This window comes from Equus quagga, chromosome 20 (genome assembly GCF_021613505.1).
Source record: "Equus quagga isolate Etosha38 chromosome 20, UCLA_HA_Equagga_1.0, whole genome shotgun sequence".
Classification (NCBI taxonomy): Eukaryota; Metazoa; Chordata; class Mammalia; order Perissodactyla; family Equidae; genus Equus; species Equus quagga.
Genome location: NC_060286.1, coordinates 19,175,235 through 19,189,491, shown reverse-complemented (window position 1 = coordinate 19,189,491; position 14,257 = coordinate 19,175,235). Strand labels below are relative to the sequence as shown.

Sequence of the window (14,257 nt, the reverse complement as noted above, 5' to 3'; positions counted from 1 at the left end):
GCCCCTTGCACGCGCTGCGGGGCCGGCGCGCTCAGCTCTGCGCCTCGGCCACCTCCGGGCCGGCCCGGCGCTAGGCGCTCCCTAGGACTCGGGTCTGGAGCGGCGTCGGCAGTGGGCGGGGCCGGCCCGCAGCCCCGCCCCGTTCACGGCCCCTGAAACCCAGCAGCCGAAAAGCTTCAGTCCCAGAAGGGAGCTGCTGTCTGAGAAGGAAGCCGCATCCTCGCTGCCAGCCATAAGAGAAGGGGGATCGCTCTGGGCTCCCGACGGACCCTCCCCAGGGACCCGCCTGCCCCCCGCCGCCCCGCCCCGCCGGGCGCTCCGCATCAGGTTCCCCAGCCGCAGCCTTACCTGCCGGCTCCCGACTCCCCAGGGCTTGCAGAAGATGCTCAGGCCACCGGCGGGGACCTCGAGGTCGCAGTGAGGGGGCATCCGGCCCCCCATTCAGCTCCTCTCCTCCTGTGCTAGGGCCTCCCCAGGGGGGCGAGCATGGTGGTTTTCCCTTGGAGCCTCCTGGCTTGGGACGTCTGAGAAGATGCCTGCCATGAGGCTGTTCACTTGCTTCCTGCAGCTCCTGGCTGGGCTGGCGCTGCCTGCTGTGCCCCCGCAGGTAAGACCCACCCCGCCAACCCCAGCCTGGCTCCCCTGACCTTCCCACCCCCAGCACTAGAAGCAGGGGCTCTGAAATCACAGACTCACTCTGGGGAGTGGCTCCTCCAAGGATGTCCACACACTTCCCAGGAGCCAGCTGGACCATGCCGTCTGGGAGGAGACCTCAGGCTGCACTGTCCCAGACTCTAGCTCCGGGGTCTGTCTTGGTGGGGGGCAGGGAAGCCACAGGGAAGGGAGGGAGGTTTCCTGTCTGGCCCCTGGAGCTCTGGTGGCTTTGCTAAAAGCATCTCTCCACTAATCACAGGCGGGTCCCTGGCCTTGTGGTCAGGGTCGAGGCCCCGTGACAAGGCAGGCACCCCCAGGACCTCTGACCTGGCCTGACAGAGGGAAAGCCTGCTGAAGAGGCCATTGGTGGGGAGGCTGGGCCCTGCCCCCACCAGTGCTCTGGGCTGAGCCCAGGGCTCCTGGGTGGGCTGGGGGTGAGACAGGAGGTCATGCTGTGCCCTCTTTCCAGGGTGGGCAGCCGGAGGTCCTCAGTGCAGGGCCTGGGGAAGTGAGCAGGGCCCTTTTCCCAGGAGCCGGGTGAGTCTGGCCGGGAGCCAGCTTGGGCAGTGAAATCCTGACAAAGCCCATGAGCTCCCTTCCCACTACGCTGTCCTGCTGCCCCGGGAGTCCCCAGCCCCAGCCCAGGAGTGGGTGGGCTGGGCGGTCCCACAGGGGTGGAAGAGCCCCACCACCGCCACCCATCTGCTGGCTGCAGGATTGGCCAGAGGTGTAACGTTACCGGCAGCACCAGCTCATGGCGCCACCCGCTCCAGCCCCTCGGCTCCCACTAGCTGATCACCTCGCCCTGGGCTCTGGCACCCAGCCAAGGCGGGCTGCACAGGGCCCAGCAGGGCTGGGTGGAAGGGAGACCCCAAAGGATTGCAAGATCTTTGGGGCACAGAAAACAAAGTCTCCAAAGCCTCCAGCCTGCCACCCTTTCCAAAAGAGGAAACTGAGGCCAAAGAGAGGGGTGGGACCACCCAGGGTCCAGTGAGTCTTTAGTTGCACCTGGAAAGAGGCGGCTCTGAGACTGAGCAGAGAGTGTGTGCAGCAGTGGGAAAAGAGCCCAGAGGGGCCTCTACGTTCTTGTCAACACACTTGGCCCCAGAGCGCAGAGACCCAAGTGGTTCCCTCATCTCTGCACCTTTCTGTCCACAGCAGTGGGCCTTGTCTGCTGGGAACGGCTCGTCAGAGGTGGAAGGTAAGCCGGCTGGGCTGGGGGTATGTGTGCTCATCCAGCCCTCCCTCCCAGGCCTCTGCGGAGGATGGGAAGAGACTGGCATGAAGGGTGGGTATTGGCTGAGACTGAGTTGGAGAGAATCTGCAAGCTGCCTGACATCCTGGCTGATGAGGTTGGCAGGGCCTGAGAGCTCCCCCGTTGTGACCTAGAGGCCTAGAGAGGTGTATTCCTGGGCCGGGGTCACCCAGCACACAGAGAACAGGGCTGGGGCCAGTATGCCCAGGGTGCATCCAGTTGGCTCAGAGTGCCTTCCCAGCATGTGGAAGGGGCCAGATGGGGTCTTGGAGGGCAGTTCGGGCAGTGAGTGCTGGGGGCCACACTGGTGGTCTGGGAGTGGATGCCGTGGGCCATCAGTCAAGGGGATCAGTGAGGGCTGAGGGGACCTTCCCAGCAGCCCAGCCCTGGCCCGTCTGCAGCGATCTGACGAGGCCTTTCCATTGATTACAAACAGACAGAACATGAGTCGGGCCCTCCCTGACCCCTCCACTCCCCACCCCGGGTGGCATCAAGAGGAAATCTTCAAAGGGCAACATGTTTGCCAAAAAGGCATACGTGCAGAAGGCAGGAGGTGCATGCCAGGCCCCCTGCCTCGCTCCTCCCTCCCGGCCTCTCCGAGACGTGCGGCGAGTCCACACACCACTGCTGAGGCTTCCTACTGTGCGTGTAGGGGAGAGGGAGTGTGTAGCGACGTGCACACGCACGCGTGTGATAGCCTCCGCAGGCTGGGAACACCCTCTCTCTGCTGGCCTGCCTGCCCGCCCACCAGCTGCCTGCGGGCACTTGGGCACCGAGTGGTGGGGGAGGTAGCAGCCCTTGACTTCACTGACGCCCTCCCCCTCCCCTGCTGTGCCCTCTGGGGTTTGGGGAGGGACCCATCACCCATCTCCACCCCATGGCCTTTATGATGCTTTCAGCGTATTTCAGGCAACAGCTACCAAAGAAATCTGAGTCTCAGTTTCCTCATCTGTAAAATGGGAGCCTTAGACTACATGATATTTCAGGTTATTTTTCTAAGATTGTAGGATTATCTGACTCCCTAGAGGAGTCACAGGAGTATATATATCTCCCAGGGACCAGCGTGAGGAGGCCTGGAAGTGTCAATTCCTTAGGGCAGCTCACCTGTCAACCTCATCAGTCAGGAAGCCTCTATGGTGGCCAGGGGAAGTACCATGAGCTTTGGACCCCAGCTATCAAAATCTGAAAATGCCATGCCCTCCCACAAATGCCAGACAAGAGACAACGTGGTCTGCACTTTGCAGCCATGGACATTGATTTTTACTATTACTATTCTAATAATAGCGTTGGGCGTTTACCAGAATTCTATGCTGAGCACAGGCTGTGAACTAGGAAGGCATTTGTATTCTCCTCATTTTATAGATAAAGAACCTGATGCTCAGAGAGGCCCTTGGGGTCATCTAAAGCATCAGATACTCCTCAGTATATGTGGCAGAGCCGAGTGCATGGCACCAGGCCTCCCCATGGCTCATGGCTGAGCAGGCATGAGCAGGCTGTCCCTTGAGGCAGGCTGGCTGTGTGCCCCGCCAGTGACCATGGAGAGCACACCTGCTGGGCTCAGGCTGATGGCCAGCAGCTCTGAGACAGCCCGAGGGCCCCTCCCCAGCAGCCTCTCCAGAAGCTTGCTCTCAGGATTAAACATTTCCCTTCTTGGGTCTCCTCTGTCCTGGGTGGTAGGCAGCTGGAGCCAGGTGGGAGACCTATAGGGCCGGCGGGAGAGCTGAGGGCCCACTTGTGGCCCTTGTGGGACCGCCTAGCCCCACTCAGGTGCCTGACTGGGCCACAGTCTCCCATTCCTTTCCCTGCAACCCCTGCCTCTGGAGCAGGTCTGGGGCCAGAGGAAGTGCATTCAGGAGCAGCTGAGCAGAGTTCTTTCCTGAGGGCTCAGCCCACATCTGGGAGCGGTCGCATGCTCCCTCAGCTGGCCCCTCGCCCAGCCCCCTTTGTTTCTCTCTCACACCCATGCAGCGGCCTCCACCGATGAATTGCCCTCTTTCCCGGGGGCTGCCAGGTAAACCAGGCCCAGCCCACCTTCTTTTCAGCCCTCCCCCAGCATGGTCTGGCCATGTGGCCCAGAAAGTGGTGGATTTCGGGGCCCTGGAGCCTGGGACCTGTTGACACAGTCTGCATGGTGGGGTGTGGGGGTGAAGACAGGAAATCTCTTCTACCGCCAAGGCCCAGCCGGCTCTGCTTAACCTGGCCCAGCCGGGTGGGAGTCTGTTGGTGGAATGGTAGGGGACTGGGGTGCCCCTTCTCTGCTGCTGTCCCCTCCCTGATGGCTGGTCCCAGGGCAGGAGCCTGAGCCTCCTGTGGCACTTTGGCAGCTGGCTATTTCTCTGCTGTTATTTATGTTTTCCAAGGCGGAGATTAAGCGCTAGAGTTACATGGTGCTCGTGAAGATTTTAGACTAAACACGCGCTCATGGAGTTAGGATGGGGAGGTGCTCCTCTGACCTCGCACTGCAAAGGCCGCCTTCCCCCAGGCTTTGGGGCTGCCTAGAGGGAGAGCGCCTCTAGGATCCAGGGAGAATGTCCCTGTGGCTGGAGAGGTGGGCTCAGGGGAAGCGTCTGGTCCCCTTCCCATTCCTGGACCTAGTCCTAGTGCCCCCTGAGCAGACAGGGCAGAATGGAGCAGCAGACGCTCAGATAAGCACGGTTTATTGCCTCTGTGGCCGCCTCTGCCAGCTCCACGTGGACACACCGCCTCCTGGGTATTTTCCACCAGCTTGCAGCCTTTCCCAAGGGCCTCTGCGAGGGCTGAAGTTTATTTTTCCTCTGAGATTACTCTGAGACTCACGTCCTCAGAGGCTCAATGGAATGGACTTCGGCCCCTTCTGCCTCCTAGGAAGGGCCGTGGAAGGAAGCGAGGGGCTGCCAGGAGAGGCCATTGCTCTAGGGCAGAGGCTGCAGGGTCCCCAGGTAGCCCAGCTTTCCTGCCCTCCCCCACCGGCTGAGGATGACCAGCAGGTGTAGGGCAGGATGACCCAGGGCTGGAGATGTTTCTCTGCCACAGTCTCAAGGCTGGGTTGGGATGTGTGCGCAAAGTCACAGACCGTCGTCAGAGCTGGGAGAGAGCTTAGCAACCATCTGCTCCCAGCCTTCTTTTTCCCCAGCTGAGGAAACTGATATACCCAGAGAGGTTAAGTGACTTCCCCACGGTCACACAGCCAGTGTAGGGCCAGGACTAGAAGCCAAGTCTCCTGGCTTTAGCTACTCACTTCCTGGGAGCCTCCATTTGGGGCCAGGCCCCAGGCCTTCCCCTGAAAGAGCAGCATCTTTTGAGAGGTTCCAGATCAGCCCCTAAAAGATCCTGGTCACAACCACCAGGACGTTGTGGTGGTCCGGGACATCCCTGATAATCCTCAGTGTACTGTCATCTAATCAATCAGTTCTTACTTAGCCTCTGTTTACCGGAGGCTTGGGGCCCTGTCCTCACGGAGCCTCAACTTGGTTGTAAAGGAGATAAGAGCCACCAGTGGGCGAGATAAAGCAAGCCCTCAGGGCCGAGTTATGCTCAAAGGAGGAACATCTGTTCCTGCTGGAAAAGTTGGAGAAGCCTTCTGGGAGGAGGTGGCGGTGGGCCTTGAGAAACGGCTGGTGGGCTTTATTTGGTTAGAAATGAGAAGGGGGCAAGGAGCAGAGCCCAAAGGTGGGAATTATGGTGATGCGGCATCCACTGGTGCAAGGGTTGGTCCGACTAAAATGGCGAGTGGGGATGGAGCACGTGGCTGGCTGGTCTTGGCTGCCAGGCAGAAGAGCTGGTCCAGGGCCGCTGGAGGGGCGGGGGGGCGGGGGGGAAATAAGGGCTAAGGGGAAGGCTAACCCTCCCTGTGGGACTCTGCAAGCCAATCTTGCAGAACTCGCAGAACTGACTGTTTGCTGCAAATTCTCCAAGACCAAGGAAGCACCGGGTCATGCCTGAGAAAGACCCAGAAGGCCTGGGGAGCTGCCAGAGCTGCTCCTCAGAGCTCCAGAGACACCAAGGCAGATGTGCGAGCCTGAGTTGAGAACAGAGCAGACAGCTCAGGGCCCCGAGAAATTCTGTTCCACTGGCATTTCCATCCAGCAGATGAGCCAAGAGGGAAACAGTCCTCCCAGAGGGATCACGTCAGGAGCTCGGAGCAGAGGGAGCTCAGATAGGCTGGGGGCTTCGTGGAGGAGGGGGTGGAGGCTGAACCTGGAAGGCCCTGCAGGACCTGGGGAGCTGGGGCTGGGGCTTCGAGGAGCAGGCCCCTCCTGGCCTGACCCAGCTGTCTGTGCCTCCTCGTAGTGGTGCCCTTCCATGAAGTGTGGGGCCGCAGCTACTGCCGGACGCTGGAGAGGTTGGTGGACATCGTGTCCGAGTACCCCAGCGAGGTGGAGCACATGTTCAGCCCATCCTGCGTCTCGCTGCTGCGCTGCACTGGCTGCTGTGGTGATGAGAACCTGCACTGTGCGCCCGTGGAGACGGTCAACGTCACCATGCAGGTAGGGAGAGTCCCCTCCTCATGCCCTGGCCTGCTCAGGGGGCCACCCAGCGAGGGAAGGAGGGCAGCCCAAGGTCACAGGACTGGAACTGACTCCAGCACAGTGCCCTCCTTCCTGAGCCCCCGCCCGGGGTTTGAGCCCACTCACCTCCTCCCTTACCAGCTTACTCAGGCCCTGGCTTAGCCCTCCCCCAGGACCCAGGATATCTGGTTGAGGTTGGAAAAGAAATCCGCTCAGATTCAAGAAGCCTCTGTTTGTACCAGGAGCATCGGGCGCCCTCTCAAGCCAGCTCAGGCCCTGCACTTTGCTTGCACGCAGGCACGCACACACGTGCACGTACACACACGATGGTTTGTCGAGTGCTTTCTGAACAATGCCAAGCACTGTGCCAGGCCCTTCATAGGTGTTACCTCAACTCTCATTCCTTCAAGACAAGTGTTCCCATTTCACAGATGAGGAACTTGAGGTTCGGAGATGTTATTTCACTTGCTCAGCAGGTGAAAGAGCCGAGATTTGAACATGGGTCTTTCTGACTGCAGAGCATGGGCCCCCTTCCTACACTATGGCTATGCTGGTGGCCCTGGGTGGGGAGGGACAGGGGTGTCCCTCAGATGGCCATGCAGGTAGGAGGGCTGTTTGCCCCACCCTTAAAGCAGAATGAGGGCCTGCATCCAAAGGCTGGTGAGGAATAGGGAGTCTTGTCCTCCCCCCACGGAGAGGATGGAGAGAGTGTTGGAAACCACTGGCCACCCCCCCAATCCAGGCATCCAACCTTTCTCTCCCTACAGCTCTTGAAGATCCGCTCTGGGGACCGGCCCTCCTACGTGGAGCTGACCTTCTCTCAGCACGTGCGCTGCGAGTGCAGGTAGGTCCTCAGGGTGGTAGGGACAGGACCCATGCAACTGGCAGCCTCAGCTGCAGCCTGCACTTCCTTCCCGGCTGGCTTTTGTCCCACCATCGGCCGGTTTTGCCTGGGGAGGTGGTCCCAGCAGCTGGAGCACAGCTGTTGAGAAGCTACAGGGCTACAGGGGCAGAGGAAGCCTGGGTCCCTCCCAGACTTTCAGGGGCTCGGAGCATGTCACCTCCTCCCCGAGATGGGAGGCTGCTGCCCAGCCCTGGAAGAGGCACCTGGGCAAAGACGTTGTAAGCTGGGACTTCGTTCTGGCCAGGCTGGTGCCCCTGGGAGGGGGCAGCTGGGCAGAGGAGCGCAGAGAAGGACAAGCCCTGGTGGAAGGACGGGGCAGAAGGAAAGAGGCACTGGGCTTCCCTTAGAATTGAGTCCTCACCTGGCAAATCCTCTGCCCAGTGCCAGTCTCGCTGCCCATGCCCAGGGTACCCTGAACATTCGTTACCAGGAGTAGCCGGCCTGGCACCGCCAACCAGGCTGAGGGAAGAGAGAAATGGGCAGAGATGCTCTCCTGGTGCCAGTGGGCCACAATGGAGGCACCAGACTGGGGTCCTGAGCCCTATCCTGGGGCAGGAAGAGGGGAGGACTACCGCTTATTGTGCATCTACTCTGTGCCTAGCCCCACACGAGGCACTTTTCTCACTTATTCAACAAACATTTATTGAGTGCCTACCGCAGCCAGGCACTGTCCTAGATGCTTGGGATACAGTGGTGAGCAAGACAGACAAGGTATCTGCTCTCAGAACCACCCTGGGAGGTAGGTACTCTTGGCATCCCCATTTTACAGATGGGGAGACTAAGGTTTGGTCCGGTTGCATGATTTGCCACTGCTAGTGCACGACCCCCAGCCTGTCTTCCCCTAAGCCTGCCCTTTTTTCCTGCTGCCTCTCATGGCCATTACCACATGCTCTAGGAGCCCCAGTGCTGCCCTGGGCTTGGCCCTGCCTAGTGTCTAGGGCTCTGGCTGCCCTTTTTGGACCTGAACCCAGGCTCTAGGCCCTCTTTATTGTACTGCTCTTGGGGGCCCTGCCTCGATCTGTTTCCTCCAGTCCCTCCCAGCCAGGGCTTAGCCATATGACAGTCGTTCAGTAGTGAACCCCCCAAGGCACAGTGCCAGATGGTGACCTTTCACCTTCTACCTCAACTATGCCCTCATAGCCACTCTGTTGGGGCAGGCAGACCAGGAGACTGAGGCTCCAAGGGTGTCTCTGACTTGCCCAAGATGGCAGACACATGGCCAGGCTGTCCCAGGAGGCCCCAGTACCATGCCCTGGCTCCCAAGGGAGACAGCCAGCCCAGGGCAGCATTCCCTGGCCCCGAAGCAGACTGTTAATACACTGTCCCACGCCCCCAGCCCCGTTCCCAGGGAAGACTGAGGCCCTGTCCCCTTCCAATGGGCTGGGCAACAGGGACACCTTTCTTCTTGCTTCTGGGCCAACAGCCACAGTGCCGGGAGGCAGAGCCAGGACATGCCTGGTGACCATGGGGCTTGTGCTCACCTCCCCTCACCCTGCCCTCATCCACTCCCCGTGCTGTTGCCTGCAGCGTCACACATCCCCAGGGCAGGGGTGGCAGTTGTGCCCTGACAGGCAGCCTTAGCTCGTGCCAACCATCCTCCAGTCCATGGCCTTGGCCCTTATTCACTGTCCTTGAGGAGACTCCCAGAGTGCACCCTGGGAGGCAGGGCAGGAGCCAGGGAAGGAAGTGACCAGAGAAGGCAACAGAGAACAGGCTCACAGGTCCCCAGACTTGATGCCAAGATGCTGAGGAGCAGAAGGATGTAGAGAGGAGCCGGGAGAGGGATTTGGTACCTCTCTTGGGGAGGTCACCAGAGTCTTGAGTGGAGCTGAAGCCCAGAGCCCTCTGGCTGTCTCTCCCTCGCTAGCTCCATGCTACCCCCTAGTGGCTACATTGCCAACTGCAGGGCCAGGACTGGCATTTCCGAGGCGAGCTACAGGGGTAGGGAGGAAGCCCCCACTTACCTCTCGCCTGATTCTCCCCTGCCTCTCTCTCTATCTGTTTTCCTAGGCCTCTTCGGGAGAAGATGAAGCCAGAAAGGTAAGTGGTCTGGCTGGGGCTCCAGGTTTTTCTCGGGCCTGCCAGTCCCTGTCCTAGCATGGGGGCCCCCAGCCACTTTGTCCTGACGCTTTTGGCTTATTGCAGGAGGAGACCCAAGGGCAGGGGGAAGAGGAAGAGAGAGAAGCAGAGACCCACAGACTGCCACCTGTGAGTGCGAGGGGGGACCATGGATGGCAAGGAGGCTGGGCCAGAGGGGAGCCCCGCCCTGCCAGCAGGGGTCAGTGGTCGGAAGGGGAAAGCAAGGCCCAGGCAGTGGACCCAGGAGTCATCAGGAGACCTTAGTTCTTGTCCTGGCTTAGCCCTGAGTCTCTGTGTGGCCTCCAGCAAGTCATGTCACCTCTCTGAGTCTAGTTTTCCTCTGTGTGGAGAATGAGGGGTCAAGGGCCCAGCAAGCATTCAGTCAGTCATTCTGTGAATATTTACCAAGCATTTACTGTGTGCCAGATTCATCAGTGACCAAACCGACAAGATTCCTGCTCTCCAGTGCTTACACTGGAAAAGTTGTTGGAAAAGTCCAACAGCTGAAAACTTATCCATAGCTGCTTCCTGGCGGCCCTGGGAAAGGTGCAACCCCTCACTGGCTCCCAGGCCAGTATTTCTGCCCACCCCCAGGAGGCCTTGGGGTCCACTCACTTCCTCTTTCCCTTTCCATGTTACCTGCCTATCTTGGCTTCATACCTGGAGTCCCAGGCTGGAGTCCAGGCCGGGGTGTGGCTGAGGTAGAAGGACTAGAGAAGGGAAAACCCGAATCCATGGGAGTAAATAGTAAAAATAAAATATTTCATATGCACTGGAACTCACTCACACTGCCCTTCTCCTTCAGGGCCTGTCTCCTCCCCCTCTAAGACCCCAGGAAGGCATTTCATGCCAGGGGATTGGAGCTCACCCAAGCCCCACCCCATGAGCCTGCCCCTCCGTGAGCAGAGACTTCCACCCCACTCCCTGTAGACAGGGATTCTGGGGAAGTTGGTTCCCTGAAGACATGTGGCCCTTCTTTCTCCCCTGGGCCCAGGCAGCAACTTGGAGAAGGAGCTGGCAGTGTAGTCAATGCAGGGCTGCCCCCAGGCTGGGCAGCCCCACATAGAAAGTGTCTCATTGCTCCATCTGCCAGGACAGCATTCTTGAAAAGTCTCATTCAGGAATCTCCTGAAAGAATTTCAAAAACCTATGTGCTCCCTTGTTCTTTTTTTTTTTCCTTAAGATTGGCCCTGAGCTAACATCTGTTGCCAATCTTCTTTTTTTCCCTTCTTCTCCCCAAATCCCCCAGCACATAGTTGTATATCCTAGTTGTGAGTGCCTCTGATTGTGCTATGTGGGACGCCACCTCAGCATGGCCTCATGAGCAGTGCCATGTCAGCGCCCAGGATCCCAACCAGCGAAACCCTGGGCCACTGAGGCGGAGCGCGCGAACTTAACCACTTGGCCAGGGGGCCGGCCCCATTCGTTTTTAAGTTGACATTGAACTTTTCCATCAAAATTGTAAATAGTTGCAAAGGATATCATTTCTCGCATGTTATATATAAATATAAAAATACTGTAAATATTTTTAAATGTTATAAATATTTAATATAGAGCCCTTATATAACTCTTCAGGTTTATCCTATGAATAGGACATCCTAATTTCCTACTTACCATCATGCACTTTTAAAAAATGAACAGCAACAACAAAAAAATATGAACACTCTCATTAATAGTTGCATATTCACATTGCTTCTTTTTTTCTTGAACTTGTATTTCCATTTCACTTTGCCCATAGACTTTTAGCTTAATGAAATATTTTTTTAATGTTCAGAAGTCTAATGTATCACCTTGCCGTGTATACCCACCACAACAATGGTATATAAGTCTGAATTATTTAAAATTTCCCTTGAACATAAAACTCTAAATTAAATTTTCTCCTGGAGTGAATTCTCACAATAATTACTAGTAGTACAGATTGATCAAATCAGCACAAATGCATCACATTTTAATAAATGCTAAACATGAAAGTGCAATCAGTCTTATCAGGAGTGGCTCTCAATGAGATGGATGTGGCCACCTCTTTTCAATTAGCTAATGAATGTTGCCTCCTGCCAGACAAGACAGCGTCCAGCGCTCCTTCCCTCCCTGTCCGTCCTTGTTTATAGACGATAAAGGATGAGAAACCGCACCCACGTAAATAAGTGAGTGGAACTAGATGTCACTCAATCACTTGAACTCCTTCCAAGTTCTTTGCCAAAAACCTCAAGGTGATGTGCCAACAAAAATGACTTCTCCTGACATAATTAGCTGACAATTCAGTCAAGTTGTTCTTCAGTTTTGTTGAAAGCAAGGACTCGGAAACCGCCTGACTTGTGAAAGGCTTGGTTGCCCAGTGGTTCGCCATATCTCCCTTCTCCATAGCTGCACCTCAAATTGTTCTTTTGTTCAGTGTGTCCCCCCAAAATACTTTTTTACCTTGGGGCAAAGTACGGTAGCAGGGTTTGCAGTGGCAAGATGCTTCCTTCCTTTCTTGGGGGAGAAGGGCAGGTGTGGCTCGGTGGTGGGGAAGCTGACCTTAGGCGGGGAAGATGGTGGGGAAGCAGATGTCGCGGGCAGACAGTTTTCAGGCAGAGCACACGTGGAGGCTGAAAACTGATTCCTTTAAAACCATCAGTACTCACATACACCTTGGGCAATCTTCCTGTACATCTAGGGGTACCTGAAGCCCCGTTTGAAAACTGCTGTCCCAGAGTAACCAGAGGCATTAGTGCATGGAGCCAGATTGGGTTCAAAGCTGGCTCTGTCACTGACTAGCTGAGTGACCTTGGGCAAGTTTCTTAACCTCTCTGAGCCTCAGTTTCCTCATCTGCAAAAGGCTGGTAGTAACAGTGCCTTCCTCATGGGATGCTGTTAAGGGTAAATGAGAGAGTGCTTGGCGCAGGCTGGGGCAGCTGGGTAAGTGCTTGGTGAAGCATAGCTCCTGGCTTCTTGGCGTCGGTGCAAGCAGAGGTCCAGGAGTGCTGCAGTCTCCCCACGCTGCCTGCTGCAGCTCCTGCTCCGGCCATCTGCCTGCCCTCCCCTAGGAGGGACCCCGCCCTCTGCAGTGGGCTCATCCCCCGTCTGTGTTTGTTCTCTGCAGGTGCGGCAATACTGTTCCCCGGAGGTAACCAGCCCCTCGGAGGAGAGAGAGACCCCACACCCAGCTCGTGTATTTATTACCGTCACATTCTTGGTCACCTCCCTGCTGGCACCTGCCCTCTATTTATTAGCCAATTGTATCCCTGCTGAATGACTCGCCCCCTCCGAGATGAGGGGCAGGGAGGGACAGGACCCTCAGGAATTCAGTGCCTTAAACAGAACGTGAGAGAAGGAAAGAAGGCAGCCACAGACCCGTGTGTGCCTTAGCTTGGGAAGAAGCAGGACATGTGGCTTTGTGAGGGGCAGGCCAGGCCCCAGGGGCCCTGGGGGTCTGCAGGGGGCTGGCGAGGGAAGGGGAGGGGGACCCCCTGCCACTACTGGTCCTTGGGCTCCGCTCCGACAGGCGGCCTTTGTTTTGGGAGCTCCTGCCCAGAGTGGGGGTGGAGGGGCCTGCTCAGGCCACCACAGTCCAGCTGGGCACAAAGGCAGGCGGGGTGCGGGGGGTCCCACTGCTTCCTCCTGGCAGCAGCTCCGCACCCTGGAGATCAGAACGTTCAGCTCTGGAGAACAGTGGTTGCCTGGGGGCCTTTGCCACTCCTTGTCCCCTATGGTCTCTCCTCATATCTTACCACTGCTTGTACTGGGACATTGTTCTTTGTGGCCAAGGCGTCACCATCCTGCCCCTCTCAGGGACACAGGCCAAGAGTGGGCCCCAGGCTGGACAGGGAGCAAGCTGCCCCTGCGTAGCTGTCTGACTGCCAAGCCAGATTCTCTTGAATAAACTATTCTAGTCTGGAAACAGCTTTTCCAGGGGAGTGTCTCTGCCGGATAGTGGACAACAGCAGAGAATGGAAGCCGGACAGAGGAAAGGCTCCTGGGCTCCCGGCCTGCCCTGGAGGTGGCTCCGGCCTGCTCTTGCAGCGTCCTGGGCTGTCTTCCTCCCAGCTGCTTTTGGCAGAACCCCAAGGTCCGCTCCTCCCATAAGGAGTGGTTCCCAAGATGTGATCTTGACCCCAAATTGGGGGGCCCTGGCCCCAGCCACCCCTGAACACCCTCAAATGCAGGAGCACAGACCCCTTCCCCTACCCCCAGTGCCACCCCACCCCCAGCCCAGTGCCAGGCCCTCTGGACCCCGCATGAATGGGGCTCCCCATCTCCTCAGGTCCTGGTCGCCGGCTGCTCAGGCTCTGAAGGCAGGGATCCCCAGGGGCTGCTCCATTTTTTCTTCCTTTCACCTCTCATCTTTCTCCGCCTTCTCTTGAACGCCTTGGCATGAAGCAAAAAAAAATTCCTTTTTTTCTTTCCTCAGTCCAAACCACTTACCATCAGACTCCCATGTGCCTGTGACCCACAAGGTGTGTTTGTTTTTATGTCATAAGTGGTGCAGGAAGGGGAGTTCCCATTTTCTGATTGGGGGCTGCTCAAGACAAACCCTCAGGGGCCCAGGGGGCAGGGGACCACCTTCAACTTTGGAGGGAAGCCATAGACAGTCCGGTGGGGCGGGGTGGGGTGGGGTGGGGTAAGGTGGCTCTGCTGAGGCAGCTCATGAGGCCTGGGCACCCCTGGAGGACACTCTGGTCAGAATGTGCTTCTGGCTGGTGATCACAGAGGGGGTGTGGGCCAGCCCCAGGGGATGCACTTTGCAGAAGGAACACACTTTCTCTCCTGCTTCTCCGCTCTTGGGCTGCAGCCATTCTGAGGCATTGCCTTTGACAGATTGAGAGCTGAGCAGAGCACCCCTTCCCCTTGGCCAGGCCTCCAGCTCGGCCCCAGGGACCCCAGCTCAGCCCCTGTAGC

The 14,257-nt window shown here is 57.8% G+C and overlaps 1 protein-coding gene across 2 annotated transcripts; it reads left to right on the top strand.

The window, feature by feature from the left end:
- The first annotated feature begins 218 nt into the window (after nt 1-218).
- On the top strand, nt 219-13,626 carry PGF (placental growth factor). 2 transcript variants are annotated; one of them, XM_046647586.1, is made up of 7 exons: nt 219-607; nt 1,813-1,855; nt 6,179-6,375; nt 7,164-7,240; nt 9,311-9,340; nt 9,446-9,508; nt 12,462-13,626. In XM_046647586.1, the coding sequence occupies exons 1-7, from the start codon at nt 533-535 to the stop codon at nt 12,487-12,489; spliced, it is 513 nt and encodes a 170-aa protein (XP_046503542.1). In that variant the 5' UTR covers nt 219-532; the 3' UTR covers nt 12,490-13,626. The 2 variants fall into 2 exon arrangements, with proteins under 2 accessions (XP_046503542.1, XP_046503543.1); XM_046647587.1 differs by lacking the exon at nt 9,446-9,508.
- The last annotated feature ends 631 nt before the right edge of the window (nt 13,627-14,257 follow it).